At 50.3% G+C, this 17,812-nt stretch overlaps 1 protein-coding gene and 1 long non-coding RNA gene across 3 annotated transcripts in view; one reads left to right on the top strand and one right to left on the bottom strand.

Annotated features, from left to right (window-relative positions):
• LOC308238810 overlaps nt 1-17,812 on the bottom strand; it is a 428,511-nt gene that overhangs the window by 15,611 nt on the left and 395,088 nt on the right. The gene's annotated exons all lie outside the window — the stretch shown is intronic.
• Nucleotides 1-17,812, top strand: part of TGFB2 (transforming growth factor beta 2) — a 60,115-nt gene that overhangs the window by 4,134 nt on the left and 38,169 nt on the right. The window contains exon 2 of one of the 2 annotated variants that reach the window (XM_080651162.1): nt 10,596-10,679. The exons of the other annotated variant lie outside the window; for it this stretch is intronic. Coding sequence (XP_080507288.1) covers nt 10,596-10,679 — 84 coding nt within the window. The remainder of the gene's footprint in view (nt 1-10,595; nt 10,680-17,812) is intronic. 2 annotated transcript variants of the gene reach the window in all.

Genomic DNA, 17,812 nt, shown 5'->3' with positions numbered 1-17,812 from the left:
CTTGGACAAACCTAAAAAGGAAGAGACAAAATGTTTCATTTTCTCTCTTTCCTCTCCCTCTTTCATTCTAACTCATCAGGCACTTGTGATTCTAACTGTGGTGATTACACTTACACACACACACACACACACACACACACACACACATACACCGGCCCCACCCAGGATACATCTGACATTTTTGATTGTCCTCACTGGGAGTGGAGGGGTGCTATGGGCATTTAGTGGGCCAGGCTGGGGATTTGGCTAAGCATCCTAGAACACCCAGAGCTGAGCCCGTCCCATGTATCAAAGAATTATCCAGCCCCAAGAGTCAGGCATGCCAACATTGAGAAGCCCTGATTCCCCTGATATTTACTGGGGTTCCTGAATTCTGCTAGTAGTCCTATGTTAAAAATAATCACCTGAAAAAATAAAATACCTTTATAATCGAAAGGACATTAAAATGAGAGCATTGAATAGAAAGATAACCAGAAAGTTACCTTAATTAAATAGGAGCATGCAATCGAACCATTTGGTATAGTCTGTGCTTTATTACGATGGTAATAAACACCTAAGTTAGACATCTGAACTTCCCATTCATTGTGCCTGCGGACTGGCGTGGCCCCACCCCTCAGTAACTTGGGTCAGCAAGTGATATCAGTCAGGGCAAAGAGAAGTGAGAAATTATCTTGGATTCCCCTTGCAAGGAAAATAAACAGTGCATGTTAATGAAGAGTGGATTCTCCAAGCCAGGCAGCCGAAGAAAATAAATAATCGTGTTGGTTTATTCAATCCTATTGAATGAGATACACTAAAATATACAGCCCGAAACATCACAGCGAGGTTTCTTCGGTCATTGTTTTCACATGAATGTTAAACATCTGATGCCAAACAATGTCCTTTTCTATTTCCCCTGTCATTTTCCAAGGGAACTCGTGGATCGTAGAAGGAATAACCCCTAAAGCGCTGTGTTCTGGGGAAGGGCGGCTTATGGTTCTGTTCAGGGACAGGGCTTTCTGTGCACAAGTTGCTGGACTACGGGCCAGCTGCCCAGGGAAGGAAAATATTAGCAGTTGCTGGAACATAGTAGTATTTTTGCTTGATGTTCGGGGATTTTATTTTTTAAGATTCTGTGTGTGTGGATGTGCAAGAGAAACAGAGAGAGAAAGAGAGAGGGAAGGAGAGAGAGAGAGAGAGAGAGATCAAAGGCAGACTTGAACCCTTTGACTTCCACAATGGCTGAGTTATTAATAAACAACAGACCCACTTTAATTCCTTCATTGTTATTGCATCATCGCTTGTACTAACTCTAGTGCCTAGTTGTGGTTACGTTTAACTTAGGCCACATACTCTGTCAGGATTTCCTCTCTGTTTTTTCTTTGACTTTTCAAGGACTAGAAAAAGCCCTCAAAGAAATATACTGTTTATAACTGAAGCCACGGGGCCGGTCTTTGCTGCCAAGTGAGGCCAGCCTCCTCACCACCAGGGAGGCTGGGCTTTGGAGCCAGAGGGGCCAGGTGGGGACCCCTTGACCTCCCAGAGGGACTCCCAGCCCTGTGTCTCCACAGCGACCTCTGGGGGCGACTGCCGGAGCTGCACCTTTTGAAGGATGGCTTCTGTCTGGTGCAAAAGCGCTGATGTAAGCTGATAGCAGCATCTTCCCTATAAAGATACCAAGGAATGACAGATGGGCTTTCCTAGAGGAAGCGGAGATGGGGAAAGAGGGCTAGTGACTCAGTGTCCATCCACCATCAGATCTGGGTTAGAACCGAGGAGGTCGCTGACTCCCAGGCCTTTGCCCAGAGATGACAACACGCTTCAGGCTGCATTTTTATTATTTATTTATTTTAAAATATTTTTTTTATTGGTTTCAGAGAGGAAGGGAGAGGGAGAGATAGAAACATCCATGGAGACAGAATCATTGATCACCTGCCTTCTGCACGCCCCCTAGTGGGAATCGAGCCCACAACCCGGGCATGTGCCCTTGACGGGAATCGAATCCGGGAACCTTCCGTCTGCAGGCCGATGCTCTCTCCACTGAGCCAAACTGGCTAGGGCCAGGCTGCATTCTTGGAAGGTTCATGGAGGAACCTGGCCCCGGGAGAGATGTGCAGGCCAACCATGGAGTTGGGACTCTGGTCAGCACCCCCCACCCCTCCTGCCACCCCCTCCACTCCCCTTGTAGGTTTAGTAGGAAGGTGAACGGCCAGCCAAGGCGCTGCGTGGAAGAGGCTGGAAGCAGCCCCTGCATCTGTCTTGATGCAGCATTTCCGGTGCTGAGGGATGCTGGAGAGGGCGCGGACTCGCCAGATGTGCTCGCTCTCCTTAGGCAGCCCTTCAGCCGGAGGGAGGGTGGGTTCCGTTCCTCCGATTCAGAGCAGCTTGACGAAATGTGCCTCTGGCCAGAGATAAACAAATGTTTCCATTGTCATTTTGAAGCCATATGGTGTGCGTTTCTTTTCCAATATTCTTTAAACCCGGATCATTTTTTTTTTTTTTTTAAACCTAGGAATCCCATGTTCTCGGGGCGTTTTCAGTTGAATCACAGACGAGGGATTCTTTGATGGGTTTGTTTAGACTGCGAAGCTCACTTCTGTCTGTGTTTGGGAGAAATCGGGGAAGTTCCGATCAGGCGACAGCCACAAACGGGGTGTTGTTTGTTTGTTGTTGCCTTTGACTTTGTTTCTCTTCTGGCCTCTCTCATCCGGAAGTGGGTGGTGACTGTATTGGGGTATGGCCACCACCTTGCTTCCTGGGTCGGCTGGGTGGCCCCACTGTTGCGTGAAACACCCCCTTGACCTCTTCCCCACCATCGCTGAACGCTTCTTGGTATTCACTCCTCTGGAATATCTGCATCGATGGCGGTCAGCTTCCCTGGGCCAGGCTCAGTTTCTTCACCTTGGACCACGAAGAAGAGGCTGGCCTAGGGCTGCCAGAGACGGAGGAGGACCGGTGCGGAGAGCACCTGGCTCTGTGTCTGGCCCTGGTAGGCCTACATTGCACGGCAGCCATCACTCGTTGCATCTCAGACACCATGGGCTTTAAGGGGCACCATTATTGTATGTGCCACTAAGAAGGAAACATCACGGACAATTCCTTCTAATGTGCCATTGACTGTGCGATGGGAAGAGAGATATTTCCGACATACTAAAACGTTATAAAAAATGGATGTTCTAGAAGCCACTCCCACTAGCCTGGGATGTCTCGGGACCTTCATCTTATAGGTTCCACTCAATGCATCTGTTTCCTTTGCACAGTTGTATTGTTTCTTAGGTGACCTTTGCCACCTAAGGGGCTGGAAATAGGGACTGGCAGGGCTAGCGAGACATCTAAGAAGCCCTTGAGAATGAAGCTTTTTTTTTTTTGAAGTGAACATATCAAGGTTTTATTGTCATATAATAAAACAAAATATGACGCTCTAGAACTGGATCACTCGACCCTTTCTCTCCTTACCTCCTCCCAGTTCACAATGCTTGCATCTCTTCATAGCCAGCATTCTCTTAGATCTGCAGTTGGGCTCAACGCGTTCAAGCCTCAGCACAATCTTCTTTGTAGTTTTAGCCTTTTTTTTTTTCGGAAAATAGGCTTAGTCTGCCCACCATAGCCACTTTGCTTCCTGTCCTAACGCCGCTGCCCCTGCGCATACGGAGAATCCTTGCCCTGCTGGTACTGTGTTCCTTTGTGGGGTTGATGCTTGCCACACTCTTACAGAAATTCGGCGGGTTTTAGGAACGTTCACCATGTTTGCGAGCGCTCTCAGCAGTGAAAGCGAAGCCTTCCTAGGTAAGAGCGCAGAAGCCTTAGAAACCATGAAGGCGCTGGGTTGTGAGGAGTTGCGTTTCCCGGACTCGCCATGGTAGGTGGCCGGCAGGCCCCATGCTGCTGCGGAAACTGTTCTTTTGGACCAGGACCCCTCTCCATCCTCTCCCACGAGCTCTTTGATGGGTCAGAAACGCGGGGCTTAGGCGCTCCTTCAACCCCAACGACGCCAGGAACGTAAGGCCAGCGGACAAAGCTTTCTGGATGTTGCGAGGCCCGAACCTTCTGGAAGTCGTCAGGGTGCAGCTGTTGGCTCTCACATTAGCTTGTCCCGCGTGTCCCTGTTCACTGGGAGGGGCCCCCTCCCCAGGGGCCTTCCTTGCTGCCCACATGGAGGTCAGCAGGAAGCAGGCTATGGCTGAGGCAGAGCATTGAGGTTCTGAGAGAAGTCAGGGAGACTGCTTTTTTGGGGAGATGTGATTTGTTTCAGGAAATCTGTAGCATCGCCCCAGTCTTCAGAAAGACAAAGAAAACTGCTGTGACATAGACGTTGGCTCTGTCCCTGGTCTCCCCCCCCCATCGGACCCATTCCACCCTGACAGATGTCACATCTGGTCTGACAAGCCGGCTCCCACATAACTGCTCACCCAGCACTTCAGGCTGTCGCTGTCGCAAGCACACAAGCATCTATATTTGTCACTTCATCTTGGGGACAAGAATGCTAAGTTTGTTATCGAGAAAGACACTGAGATGAACACACATCCGCTGTCTTTGCAAATCTAATAAAGACAGTATTTTTAATGCATTCTAAGAGCACAATTTATGGTTGGCAAAACAGAAATAGGACTTCTTTTCCTGAGAAATATAACTTAATTTTTCAGCGTGGGATTCATTTCAGCATCGTTAACTCAATGCTTCTCAGACGAAATCCACTAGGGATCAATCATTCTCTCTCTACCACACGGAACAGCAATAACTTTGTCATTCTTTCCACGTTGGCTTTTATTATTATCTGGTCATTGATTTCCCTGTCCACTGACTTAACCTCAGCTTCACATCTGCTTTGACATCTAAATGACAACACCATTGAAATTGTATTTCTTTTTCAGAAACCCTTAGAATTCAGTTGCGGGCTGAGAAAAGCCAAATTGCGGGGCGGGAGGGTGGGGGGGGGAGATGAATGTCTTACTCTGAGTCTACTTTAAAAGGAGGAAAGAGCATCACAGACAGGACATTTCTCTGCCGACGATGGATGCTTTGGTAAGGGGACTGGCCCTGGAGCTCTGTCCCCACAGGCAGGCGCACAGCGTGGCATCTGGGCATTGGAAACTGAGTAGAGGGAAGCAGCGAATGGAACATGCCAGAACGCTGACTTGGGCAGTATCTGGGCAGAAGCAGAGCCGCTTTCTGGCTGTCACCTCAGGCTCGGAAACCTCACTGTCACCCTTAGACATGTCTGTTAAAAATCATGTCGATGTGAAGAATCACTGTCATTCATTTGTCCCTCCTCATGGGATCAAGCCTTGGGTTGTTGAGGGTGTGAATGGAAGTCATTGGTCAGCTCCGTGAAGCAAGTCCTGAATGGCCACCATTTCCCCTCCTCAGGGCTGGTGAGCATGAGGTGACTGGGGCTAGTTTGTCTTGGAGAGAGATACATTTCAGAAGGTTCCGCTGTCAGCAAACATCACCAACAATAACCAAGAACCGTGCCTGACTTCGTGAGTTCCTTAGTCCTCAGATGCTAGAAGGTGGGTCTTGAGCCACGCTGACCCCAGGCATGGCGCATTGGCATCAGCGGTGTGCCCTTCCTCAGTACCATTTGCTGGGCCGTCTCTAAGTGGAGTAAAACTTCATTGTGGTGTAGCGTGGAGAGGAAAGGGTAGGGCTCACTCATGGAATTCTATCGCCAGAGAGAGGTGTGTGTGGAGGGTTTTCGGCAGGAATTGACTTTGAAATGGAGTTTAGGAGCACTTTAAAAAGTGTTTGTGTTGATTAGAGAGAGAGAAACAGCGATTTGTCATTCTACTTATTTAAAAAAAATATATATTTTATTGATTTTTTACAGAGAGGAAGGGAGAGGGATAGAGAGTTAGAAACATCGATGAGAGAGACACCGATTCAGCTGCCTTCTGCACACCTCCTACTGGGGATGTGCCCGCAACCAAGGTACATGCCCTTGACCGGAATTGAACCTGGGACCCTTCAGTCCACAGGCCGACACTCTATCCACTGAGCCAAACCAGTTAGGGCTGTCATTCCACTTATTGATGCATTCATTGGTTGACTCTTTTTTTAATTAAATATATTTTATTGATTTTTTACAGAGAGGAAGGGAGAGGGATAGAGAGTCAGAAACATCGATGAGAGAGAAACATCGATCAGCTGCCTCCTGCACACTCCCCACTGGGGATGTGTCCACCATCAAGGTACATGCCCTTGACAGGAATCGAACCCGGTTCCCTTGAGTCCGCAGGTCGACGCTCTATCCACTGAGCCAAACCGGCCAGGGCCATTGGTTGACTTGTATGTGTCCTGACTGGGGATCAAACCCACAACTTTGGCTGGCACATCGGGATGACGCTCTAACCAACTGCACTACCCAGCCAGGGCCTGGGAGCATTTCTTATGACGTTTCATTCTGCTTAAGGTTCTGTTTGAGCAAGAGTGGCTTTACCTCTTCCTTACAGACACCTCCACACCACAGAAAGCCTCCTTCCTCAGAGCAAGCAACCCTTGTGAGGGATCATTTGCCCTTAGTCCACTTGGTTGGGTTGTTTTGAGGTCAAATGAGATCTCATGAAAGGCCAGTGGCTCTCGAGTTTTACCAACAGGTGGGATCACCTGTACTGCTTATTAAAAATGCAGGTTCCCAGCCCTGGCCAGTTTGGCTCAGTGGATGGAGCGTCGGCCTGGGAACTGAAGGGTCCTTGGTTCGATTCTGGTCAAGGGCACATGCCCAGGTTGTGGGCTTGATCCCCAGTGGGGGGCGTGCAGGAGGCAGCTGATCCATGATTCTCTCTCATCATTGATGTTTCTAACTCTCTATCCCTCTCCCTTCCTCTCTGAAATCAATAAAATTATATATATACTAGAGGCCCGGTGCACGAAATTCGTGCACGGGGGTGTGTGTGTCCCTCAGCCCAGCCTGCACCCTCTCCAATCTGGGACCCCTCAAGGGCAGTCGGACATCCCTCTCACAATCCAGGACTGCTGGCTCCCAACTGCTTGCCTGCCTGCCTTCCTGATTGCCCCTAACTGCTTCTGCCTGCCAGCCTGATCACCCTCTAACCACTCCCCTGCCAGCCTGATTGATGCCTAACTGCTCCCCTACTAGCCTGTTTGCCCCTAACTGCCCTCTCCTGCTGGCCTGGTCACCCCTAACTGCCCTCCCCTGCAGGCCGGGTCCCCCCCAATTGCTCTCCCCTACAGGCCTGGTCCCTCCCAACTGCCCTCCCCTGCTGGCCATCTTGTGGCGGCCATCTTGTGTCCACATGGGGGCAATCATCTTTGACCACATGGGAGCAGCCATCTTGTGTGTTGGAGTGAGGGTCAATTTGCATATTATTCTTTTATTAGATAGGGTTAGATAGGATAGAGGCCTGGTGCATGGGTGGGGGGCCAGCTGGTTTGCCCTGAAGGGTGTCCTGGATCAGGGTGGGGGTTCCCTTGGGGCCTGGGGTGGCCTGGGTGAGGGGCCTGTGGTGGTTTGCAGGCCAGCCATGCCCCCTGGCAACCCAAGCGGAGACCCTGGTATCTGGGATTTATTTATCTTCTATAATTGAAACTTTGTAGCCTTAAGCGGAGGCCAAGGCAGGCCAGGACAGGCGGAAAGCTTGGCTTCCTCCATTGCCGGGGAAACCCAAGCCTCCTGCTCGCTCCGTGGCCGCAGCCATCTTGGTTGGGTTAATTTGCATACTCACTCCTGATTGGCTGGTGGGCGTGACTTGTGGGTGTAGCAGAGGTACGGTCAATTTGCATATTATTATTTTCTTAGATAGGATATATATTTAAAAATGCAGGTTCCCAACCTCTGTCTCCCCCACTCCCCCCAAATCCAATTATTCAGTTGTTCTAAGGTGGCTCCAGAAACCTGCACCTTTTTTTTTTTTTAAGCTTTATAGTTGAAAGCATTACATATGTCCCCTTCCCCCCTCTGTGACCCCTTAGAATCCTGCATCTCCACACAAAGGCCAGGTGACTCTCGGGCAGGTGGTCCAGACTCACTGTGTGGAAACGCTGTGTATTTTGGTGTTCACTCCTTTGCTTAGTTTTGCCTCCATAGACGAGCATGAGCCCCAGCACGTTCCTAGTTACACTGCAAATTCAACTCTGGGGCTGTTTCTATCCACGGCTTCTACGAGCCACAGGCCCCATTGTGAATTAGTGAGCGCTCGGATACTTCTTGAAAGTGTCTCTTCTCGAAGACTATTAACATTTCAGATTTCCCCCGAGGGTTTTACATTTTAAAAGCATTTCCCATCCACCCAAAGACTCGTTCACCTGAAAAAAATGTATCCAGACCACAGGACCACTTCAATCACACAGATGGTTGAAAATGGATTTTTTTTTTAAACCAAGAATTGCTTTCTTTAACCTAAATAATCACCATTCGCACTATTTATATCTCCATCCAATTCATGGTTTTAACTTCTCAGGCACTGGACTAGGCCCAGAACATCCTATCCTTTGGCCTGGCGTAAAAACAACAAACAAACAAGAAAAAAAAAAAAAAGGAAAGAGATGTTTTAATGGGGCAGCTTTATGGCAGAGAGAAAGGAAACCAAACGTACATACGTGAGCACTGCGTGTTGGAAATGGCCAATGATGCCAGTTAGCTTGCCTTGTTCCTGCATGGCCCTCCTTTGCCCTGGGTGACCTGGGACCAGGGATTCTGATCCCATGAATAGAATGGTCCCACAACCCCCGCTGGCCTGAAGAAGGTGCTATTTCCCAGGAAAAGGAGTGAAATCCCCCCAGAAACGCATAGGGCCGCAGTGGGAAGAGAAAGCTCACGCTGCACCCTCCTCTGCCTCTGTCTGGTGAAACTGAGCTTGCCATGGACGGCAACTTTCCGCATCTCTTTCCAGAGGTCAGGCAGGCGCGAGAAGGCTTTGTCTGACTTGCTAATCTTGTGACAAAGCCTTGGTGTCCAGCGGAGCTTCCTGTCTTTGCGGACTGGTTATCTGCGGGGATTTTCTCCCCCAGGAGACTTTGGGGAAGGCTCTAAAAATAAACTGCATGGTTGCTTATTGGGGAGAACATGAGCACAGATGTCAGCTGGCAAGGGCATCCGAGACCATGTGATCGCAGGGCGCTACAGAGGCCTCGGGGTGGGCGCCTCCCGGCCACGCGGGTCATCCAGGGTCCCAGGTCCCCTTAGAGAGGGCTCCACTGGGAGGTGGGATCCGCCAAGTGTGCAAACAGGTCGCTGGGGATCTTGTGAGTTTGCTGCATGCTGGCGAGGGTAATTTCCTGGGCATGGAAAAGTCTTTCCTACAAGTTTTCAAGTCGGGAGATAAGAGGCACCAATCTGGGAAAAACACAAATGAGGAATCCATACGCCGCTGTCTTTTGTCAAAAGCAGTTCTCAAGTCAGGTCTGAATCGCGACAGGTATTTCTAGGAGACGTGCAGGAGGTGAATGGAAGGGGTGTGGACTCCCAGGCTGTGCCTGGAGCGAGGGGAGAAGTATAGTCATGCTGGGCCTGGAAGGCAGTCAGGGCTTCATCTAGCCAGTAGGTTAGGCAACTCATGTATCACATCCTTTGACTACATTTTATTTTTCAGTCTCTTTTAAATATATCCTCTCAGTTCAATCTTCTAATAACCCTCAAGGGTCCCCAGACGTCCAGGTCATTTTACAGAACCTGGGGCCTGGCTAAATCAGGCGACTTGGCCCAAGGTTTATAGGATCTACCTCATCTCAGGCAAAAATCCTGTATTTATAATGGACTTGACTACCCTAGTAATGTCTTCTCTTCCATTTGTGGTGTCTTTTTTTTTTTTTTTTAAAGAAAAATATGGTGGGCCATATACAAGAGCTAGTTGCTGCTACATCAAAGGAAGCAAAGTTTCAAATTTCAGGATGTAATAACCACCATGGCGAACCAGAGGGTCACAGTTCGATTCCCAGTCAGGGCACATGCCCGGGATGTGGGCTTGATCCCCATGGGGGGCGTGCAGGAGGCAGCCGATCAATGATTCTCTCTCATCATTGATGTTTCTATCTCTCTCTCCCTCTCCCTTCCTCTCTGAAATCAATAAAAATATATTAAAATAAAATAACAACCATGGAAGATATGTTTTATCCCATCCAAGGAGCCCCAAGTGTTTCAACTACAGCCCCAGACCAATATACACATGTCTATTTGACTCTTTGGAGAAGGAGTTCTCATGTGAGGGTGAGAAATGATGACAGGTGGTTTTAAGAAACCCGAAATCTAGGCCAACCAAATGAAAAACAGGCTTTTATTCTTAATAGGTAGTCTGCCTTTCGTCAAAGGAGGTCAAGGCCTTCCCTAGCCGTCTTTAATAGAAGTCACGGTATTTATTTTAACATTTCGGTATATACATTGTACATTGTTATTTTAACATGGGAACGTGTTAGAGGGAACGTCGAATTCAGGAGTCTGCCTGCCGGGTCAGGGCTGCCGAAAAGCTGGGCCCAGAACCCAGAACCCCCTGTAAGTGTTCAGTGTCGCATCCCCCGGCCCAGAGTAGCAGGGACCTTGTATTTCCGGGGGAAACGGTCAGAACGTTCACTGAGTCCCTCTCCCACGTTGAGTCTTTGTATAGCTCTGTGCAAGGCTTCTCGTCCGTCAAGTAGCTAATGACTGTGCTTTTTAAAACTCCTAGCTGTCTGCCCAGTTGTCACAACACCCTCTGGCGCAGTGGGCAGCTTTTGCTCCCGGCAGTCCCAGGTGCTCTGTGGGTACCTTGGTGAGTACACTCCTCTGCTTTATACCTCCTTTCAAGTAGTCGTATCGGCTTTCTCTCTAGTGTCTGTCTCCTGTGGGGAAAGGGCAGAGGCCACGTGGAGTGTGAGATGCAGCCTTGTGGCCGATCCGTCGCGAAGGTGCCCCTGAATGTTGCCGTTAGCCGTTGCTATGAGAAACACCCATGAATCGCTTTGAAATCCTATGATGGAGTGGTTGCCCGATGTGATGGGATGGATAGTGGGGTGTATGAGATGTGTGTCCCAGGGGGTCACAGAGTGATTCAAAATATTGACTGCCCCCCCCAACCCCTATGGAGGGATGCTCTCGGGAGGGCTGACCCATATGACCAGAATGTTGAGGGTCCCCTTTAGCGCGCGTGTGTGTGTGTGTGTGTGTGTATCTTCTTTATATCTATGTCCTTATTCCTGGCACATAGTAGTTGCTCAATTAATGCAAAGGAGATTTTTTTTCCTCCCTTTCCTTTGATGTTCTGGAGGGAGGCCTGTGGGAGAGGTATGCTGTTGCCCTTGTGTGTGACCTTTATGTTGTCCTTTCTGGGTTGCATGAGAAATGGGTTGTCATGGGTCAAAACTTGGGAGCGTGCCACATGCTCCCACCACTTAGCCCCAACCCTCAGAGCCAGTGCCACCTGTCAGGCCGGGGGTGGGGGGTCACGGAAGCCAGAGGTCTCACTCCTTGCTGATTTGGAGCATGAGTCAATTCAGCCGGCTTTTTCCCGGTGCCTACTTTATGTGGGGCACGGAGGCCGCAGCGAAGACTGGGATTTAGATGTTGCCCGACACAGAAGAACTTAGTGGCCCGAGGTGCCCTTGACCCATGCTTAGAACGAGAGGAAGTGGACCAGTAATGCTGGCCTCGGTTCACTCTGCATGTTTGAGGCTCTGAGAAGGTTTGGATTATATGGATTCTAAATGTGGGCCAAGGTCCCAGATAGGGACAAAAGAAATGTGTTTATTACCCACCTAGAAGTCTGATTCCCTGGCGTAACCTGCTTTGCAATTTATCATGCTTAACTTTGCTTCTTAAGAATCAAGGAAGAAGGTGACTTATTCACAGGTGGCCTAAGTTGGGATTTCCTAAAACAAAACAAAACAAAACAAAACAAAACAACCTCAAAAACAAAACAAAAATGATTCTACCAAGATTATACATTTACTAGTGGCCCGGTGCACAAAATTTGTGCACATTAAAAGGGGATTAATTAGAGGAAATAATTTAATATTGCTATTTGCCCTTTCTCTATAATAGAAGTATTAGAGATGAAAGAAAATTAGTAAAATGTATATGAAAACTTTCCTCCTGTCAGAGTCTGGGGCGCACCACGGGACCCAGAGTCAAGTCCCTGCCCACCCACATGTACCTCAAAATCGCGTGAGACCCAGACCTGGCTGCCCACCCCTCCATTGGGCTAGATCCAGACCCAGCCAGTCCCACCCTTGTCAAGCCCTGCTGGGCAGGGGACATAGCCTCAGGTCCCCTGGCCAGGTGCCAGGACGGGGGGCATGGCCTGAGGTCCCCCAGCCCAGACCTGGGCAGGGGTGTGCCTTGAGGTCCTCCATCAAGCCCCGCCAGGTGGGAGACATGGCCTGAGATCCCCTGTCAAGCCCCACTGGGTGGGGGGCATGGCCTGAGGTCCCCTATCAAGCCCCATGGGGGTGGGGGAGGGTGTAGCCTGAGGTCCCTGCTGATTGCTCTTTAAGGCTCCTTAAGGGAACTTGGCCTCAGCTGTGGGTGCAGCCATCTTTGTGACGGAGTGATGGTTAATTAGCATATTCCCTCTTTATTAGATAGGATTTTTCCCCCAGAATGCCTCAGAGTGGCTAGCTAGAAGCTGCCACGTGAAAAATAAAAAGTTCTCTTTTGTGAGTTAAGTTTTAAATGTGTATTTTATTTCACTGTCTTATTAACTAAGGAGTGAACTGTCTGAACCCCCTGCCCCCAGTAGCTTTCTGGAAAAGAAAAGGGGAGAGAATGAGAGAAGAAAAACGTTTGTTAAACACCCCTTGGTCCTTAAGGCACAGCCGCCTGGTCCTCCCCCCGCGTTGGTCGGTCGGTTGGAAGGACCAAGTAGCAATGCCCATTTTTCAGGAAACTGGCTTGGAGAGGTAGAGCCTGGTCCTCTCCTTGAGCTAGCCGGTGTCAGAGCCCAAATCCGCGTCCAGGTCTGGCCCCTTGCTCTCCACCACACTGCTGACACCCCACACTTCCCATTTGTTGGCCTTCCTTTTGCGTTCCCTTGGGAATCCTGCCCCTCAGTGCTGTCCTTGTCTTACCTAGGACTCTGGCTCCACTTTCTGTTCACCGCCTCCCGTAGGAAACACGGGGAGAGGCCCCCCGGGGGTTCTGTGCGGTCTCTCTCCCCAGACACGCCTGCCTTGGGATTACTCTCAGTCATCGCAGGGCTGCAAGCTGCCCCTTTCTCTGATGAAAACACAGGAGAAACCCACCCTGGGGACATCAGGGGCACCGCCCAGGGCGGGGTCAGGGGGCGAGGTGGAGGCTGCACCCTGAGGCCCCTCCCACGGCCACTCCCCCCCCACACACACCTCCCCACGGCACCCTGCTCGCTCACTGGGAAAACCCCGTAGACCCCTCTCGGCCCTTCCATGCGAGACTGCTGAGCGGTGGGCCCTGCATTTTATTTTATTTTATTTTATTTTATTTTATTTTATTTTATTTTATTTTATTTTATTTTATTTTATTTTATTTTATTTTTGTCTCTGTTCTTAGAAATAGTAATTGAGTAAAAATGTAAGTGAGCCCATGCCAAGCGGCAGGCGGCCAGGGTCAGGGTGAGTTGCTCCGTGCTGCGTGAGGCCGGCCCGTGCCAGGCAGCTCCAGGGCCATCCCTGTCACCTTGCGTGACCCTCTCCTCCGTTCCAAGGAGCCGCTGGGAGCGGCTGGAGGCAGCGCGGGGCCGGGGGCGCCTCTTGCTTTTCTCACTTGCTCCAACCTGGGGGTGGCTGATCACGGCTGTCCTGGCCCCAGTGATGATGGGCCTGGGGGCTCCGAGGCTTCATTAGCCTTCAACACAGGATGGGATTGTTCTTTTTTTTTTTTTTTTTTTAATTGTTTTTATTGATTTCAGAGAGGAAGGCAGAAGGAGAGAGAGAGAAACATCAATGATGAGATAGAAACATTGATCAGCTGCCTCCTGCGCGCCCCCTACTGGGGATGGAGCCCACAGCCCAGGCAGCTGGGTGGATGCAATTGTTCTTGCTCCTCACAGGCCGTGTGGTGGCTAGAGCTTGTTGCTCTTGTTAATGTCATTATCCCCTCCCTCTTCGCCCCCTCCCCCCCAACTATTGGTTAGGATGAGGTGAGTGGGCCTGAGAGGTTTTCTAATAAAACATAAAAATCAGGAAGATAAGCAACAGTCTGTCCCGGAATGAGTGGATTAAGAGTCGTGAAAGCGATTGCAGGTCTGTTTGGGTGGGGTTTTTTCTCCACGTGTTTACTGAGCAAGAGGCTTTAAGGAGCTGGGGGAAGATTTAAAGATGGTGTTTCTCAGAGTATCTCCTGAGCCAGCCGGATGGCTCAGCTGGTTGAGTGTCATCCTGTGCACTGAAAAGGTTGAAGGTTCGATTCCCAGTCAGGGCATATACCTGGGTTGTAGGTCCGACCCCCGAATGGGGCACAGATGGAAGGTAACTGGTTGATGTCTGTGTGTGTCTCCCTCTCTCTCTCTCTTCCTCTCCCTGCATGTCCTCAGGCGAGGATTAAAAAATAATCCCTATATATAAAAGCCTAAGCGACCGTTAGGACCAGCTGGTAGCTATGACGTGCACTGACCACCAGGGGGCAGATGCTCAATGCAGGAGCTGCCCCCTGGTGGTCAGTGCGCTCCCACAGCCAACCTCCCTTGGTCCCTCCCCCTGGCTGGCCAACATCCTGCAGCCCCTCCCCCCGGACTGGGCGAGACGGCCCCAATCGCTGGCCAGGCCACGGGACCTCACCCGTGCACGAATTCATGTACTGGGCCTCTAGTAATAATATAAAAAGTGTCTCCTGAGGTATCTTTGGAAGCAGATTCCCTGGCTTCTCCCAGACCTGCAGAGGGGTGGGGCTGGGGTAGGCAGAGCCCAGCAATCTGCATATTTGAGTGGCATTTGGGGTCATTCTTGTGTCACTGGAGTTTGTTGCTGCTCTCATTGGGTGGGTCTGTTCACTGCAGTCCCAGCCCAGAGGATTCAGACCCCACGGGGCCTCTTCCACTCGCTGGTCCTGCAAGTGCGGGGCCCTCAATCCACAGCCCAACCACGTCTCTCTCCCCGCACTGTCCATTTCCCCAGATGCATACAGATGTGGAGGTAGACTTGTGAATCTCACGCACCACACCCAGAGGGGATGGTGGTGCGTGTGCAAGGAAGTCAGTCAGTCACACGGGGAGAGAGGGGTGGAAGCTGCGCCCGGGAGTGGATTCCCCCACTCAAGGCCCTTCCCCTGCGCAACAGTGGAGTGAGAAGGAGATTTTCAAAACGAATGTGTAATGTGCATCTATTTTATTTTTATAATGTCTAAGCCGACGGCTAGAGTTTTATCCCCTGCTGACCGCTTCATGGCCCGAATCCTGTTCTGGAATATTCCATGGGGCGAGGCTCTAGCCAACAGTGGGATGTAAACTCCACTCTCTTGGCCAAACTTAGCATCGAGCCACTGCAGCTTTCGCTTTGGTGTGTTTCTCCGCCAGAGGTTTAGGGCAGGTGAAAATCTGACCGGCTCCTCGGGAGAAAAGTTAGCGCTAAAGGATTTGGTCTTTTCTCCTGTTTCCCTGAGGCTGTTGTGGAAGCATCCAGAACAGCTGCTCTCTACCTGCTCTAGCGTGTTTCTGGCCATCAAACGATTAGAGAAATGCCCACATCTGCGTGGCCTGTCTTGCTAGGGAGCCCCCGTGGCTGCTGAAGTAGGAAAAGAATGACAGAGGGTGTGAATTCTGCTGCTCAGCCAGCAGGTCTTCAATGAAAACAGTCTACACTGACTATGAGCAGAGAGTCTTCAGAACAATGTCAAACGTAGGCAGAGCTCGTGCTTAGACAGAGGTCAAGAGAAGGCATTCCTATGACAGGTTAGTTCTTTGAAGGGTATTTATGGCTTGTGTGTCTGCCATGTGTTAGGCACCCACCTGGGCACTAGCGATACCATCAGTGAATCAAACAGCCCAGAACTTTGCCTTGAGGAGCTCCCCAGGCCAGAGGGGGCAGACAGACAATTCACTGGAAAGATGAGGGATGGTAGGATTGGAGAACTGTTATGGGGAGAAAAGAAGAGCAGGGGTGAGGATGGGGAAGTGAGTTGCAATTTCAAATAAGCTGGCAGAGTCCAGCTGGCATGGCTCAGTGGTTGAGCGTCAACCTATGAACCTGGAAGTCACGGTTCAATTCCCGGTCAAGGGCACATGCCAATCTCCAGTAGGGGGTGTGCAGGAGGCAGCCGATCAGTGATTCTCTCTCATCATTGATGTTTCTATCTCTCTCTCCTTTTCCCTTCCTCTCTCTGAAATCAATAAAAATATATCTTTAAAAATAAATAAATAAGCTGACCGGGAGGGTCATCAAGAGGGTGGCATTTGAGCAGAGACAGGTCAGAGAACAGCCCGGAGCTCTCTGGGGAAGAGCATTTCTGGCCGAGGGGACAGCTGGTCCCATTGGTGATGCGTTCCAGGATTATCAGACGTGTCCTGGGAGGTGAGATTAGAGAAATCATGACGGACAGCTCATGTAGGGCCTCGGAGGCCATGGTAAAGGCTGGGAAATTTCCTCTGATGAAAAGGGTGGGAGAAGGGTGGTTTGAGCCCAGGGGTTCCTGAGGCGGCTAAGTTGGGCACAGAGTGGATGTTCTCTCACTACAATCCTCCTCTCCGCTGCGTCTCCAGGGGCAGCTGGACTGTGAATCCCACACAGACCCCACTTGACCAGAGTTCTTTCTTTAGCAAATAATTTGGGAGGCAGGCTACAGAGGCTTCTGTGCATAGAGTATGTTTTGGGGTATTGTTTTTAATGAATACGCCTGAGTTATCGGAAACCCACCCCCTTCCTTGCTGGCAGGAAGCTAGCTTTGCATCCTTCTGTATGAAAATAGCCTCCCGGGTCTCCTGTCTTGTGCTGACAAGTGTGGAAGGACAGCTGTTGGATTTGGTTCTTGCTGTCACGCCTAGGCACAGACATGGTCGACTCGGTGCCCAGAGACAGGTGGCACTAGACTGAGAGGTGACCACGCGCCGGCCTAGGAGAATGACAGGCTACTTTGCGTGTGTGGAGCGGAGAGTCGGGCTTAGAGGGTCGGGTCTCAGGGTTGTCCAGCTGTGCCTCGTGCCTTTGCCTAAACTTTGAAACGAGGTCATAAGCCAAGGAATTTGCAAAACTATGCCTCTTATCAGTCCAAAAGCATTTCTGTTGGACCAGAGTTTGCTTTCTAATTTTTAAGTTTTGAACATCAAGGCTTTACCCTGGGAAGCTGCTGTCATTCCTTCATCAATCTGGACCAGTGAGATCTGCCAGTAGATGGAGGAATATAGCATAGGCCCGTTTGCAGGGGCCGGCAATGTAGGGAGGAGGTCAGGCGTCCAACCCAAACAAACAAAACCAAGAAGCCAACACCATGCGGCTGCTTCTAAGGAAGGCGTCCGAGAGGTCAGAAGAAGAATTGCTCACTTCGGTCTCGAGAGGTCATGGGAGACTTCCCAGGGGAGGTGACATTTGCTGCTTGAAAGGCGACCATTGCAAGTGTCGTTTGGCAGTTATCGGGCAGCGATGGGAAGCTGCTTGCGTTTCCTGGGAGGAGAAAGTTTGCCCTTTTGTGTTATTTTCCTGCTCTGTGAACCTGCATGACTACGCTCCGGATGAGCCATGAAACAGCAGAAGCACTTAGCTCATGTGGTCTTTGAGAAAAAAAATCGAGGTGTTGGGAGACCCACTTGGAAATACTGAGGCTGGAGAACAGGGCCCGGCTGTCATAGCAAGCATGGGTGATGCAAAGTGGGTGCCTTCAGGAGATTAATTGAGCTGTTGCATGTAAAATCCATTCTGCCATGACAGGTGGGATATACTGGGGCTGTGTGGAACATCGCATTATTTTACAAGCTCAAGGTCATTGTCTTAGAGCTCCTTTCCTTCG

This window comes from Plecotus auritus (assembly GCF_963455305.1).
Source record: "Plecotus auritus genome assembly, chromosome: 14".
Classification (NCBI taxonomy): Eukaryota; Metazoa; Chordata; class Mammalia; order Chiroptera; family Vespertilionidae; genus Plecotus; species Plecotus auritus.
Note: the sequence above shows the minus strand (reverse complement) of the source record. Positions and strands in the feature narration are given on the sequence as shown.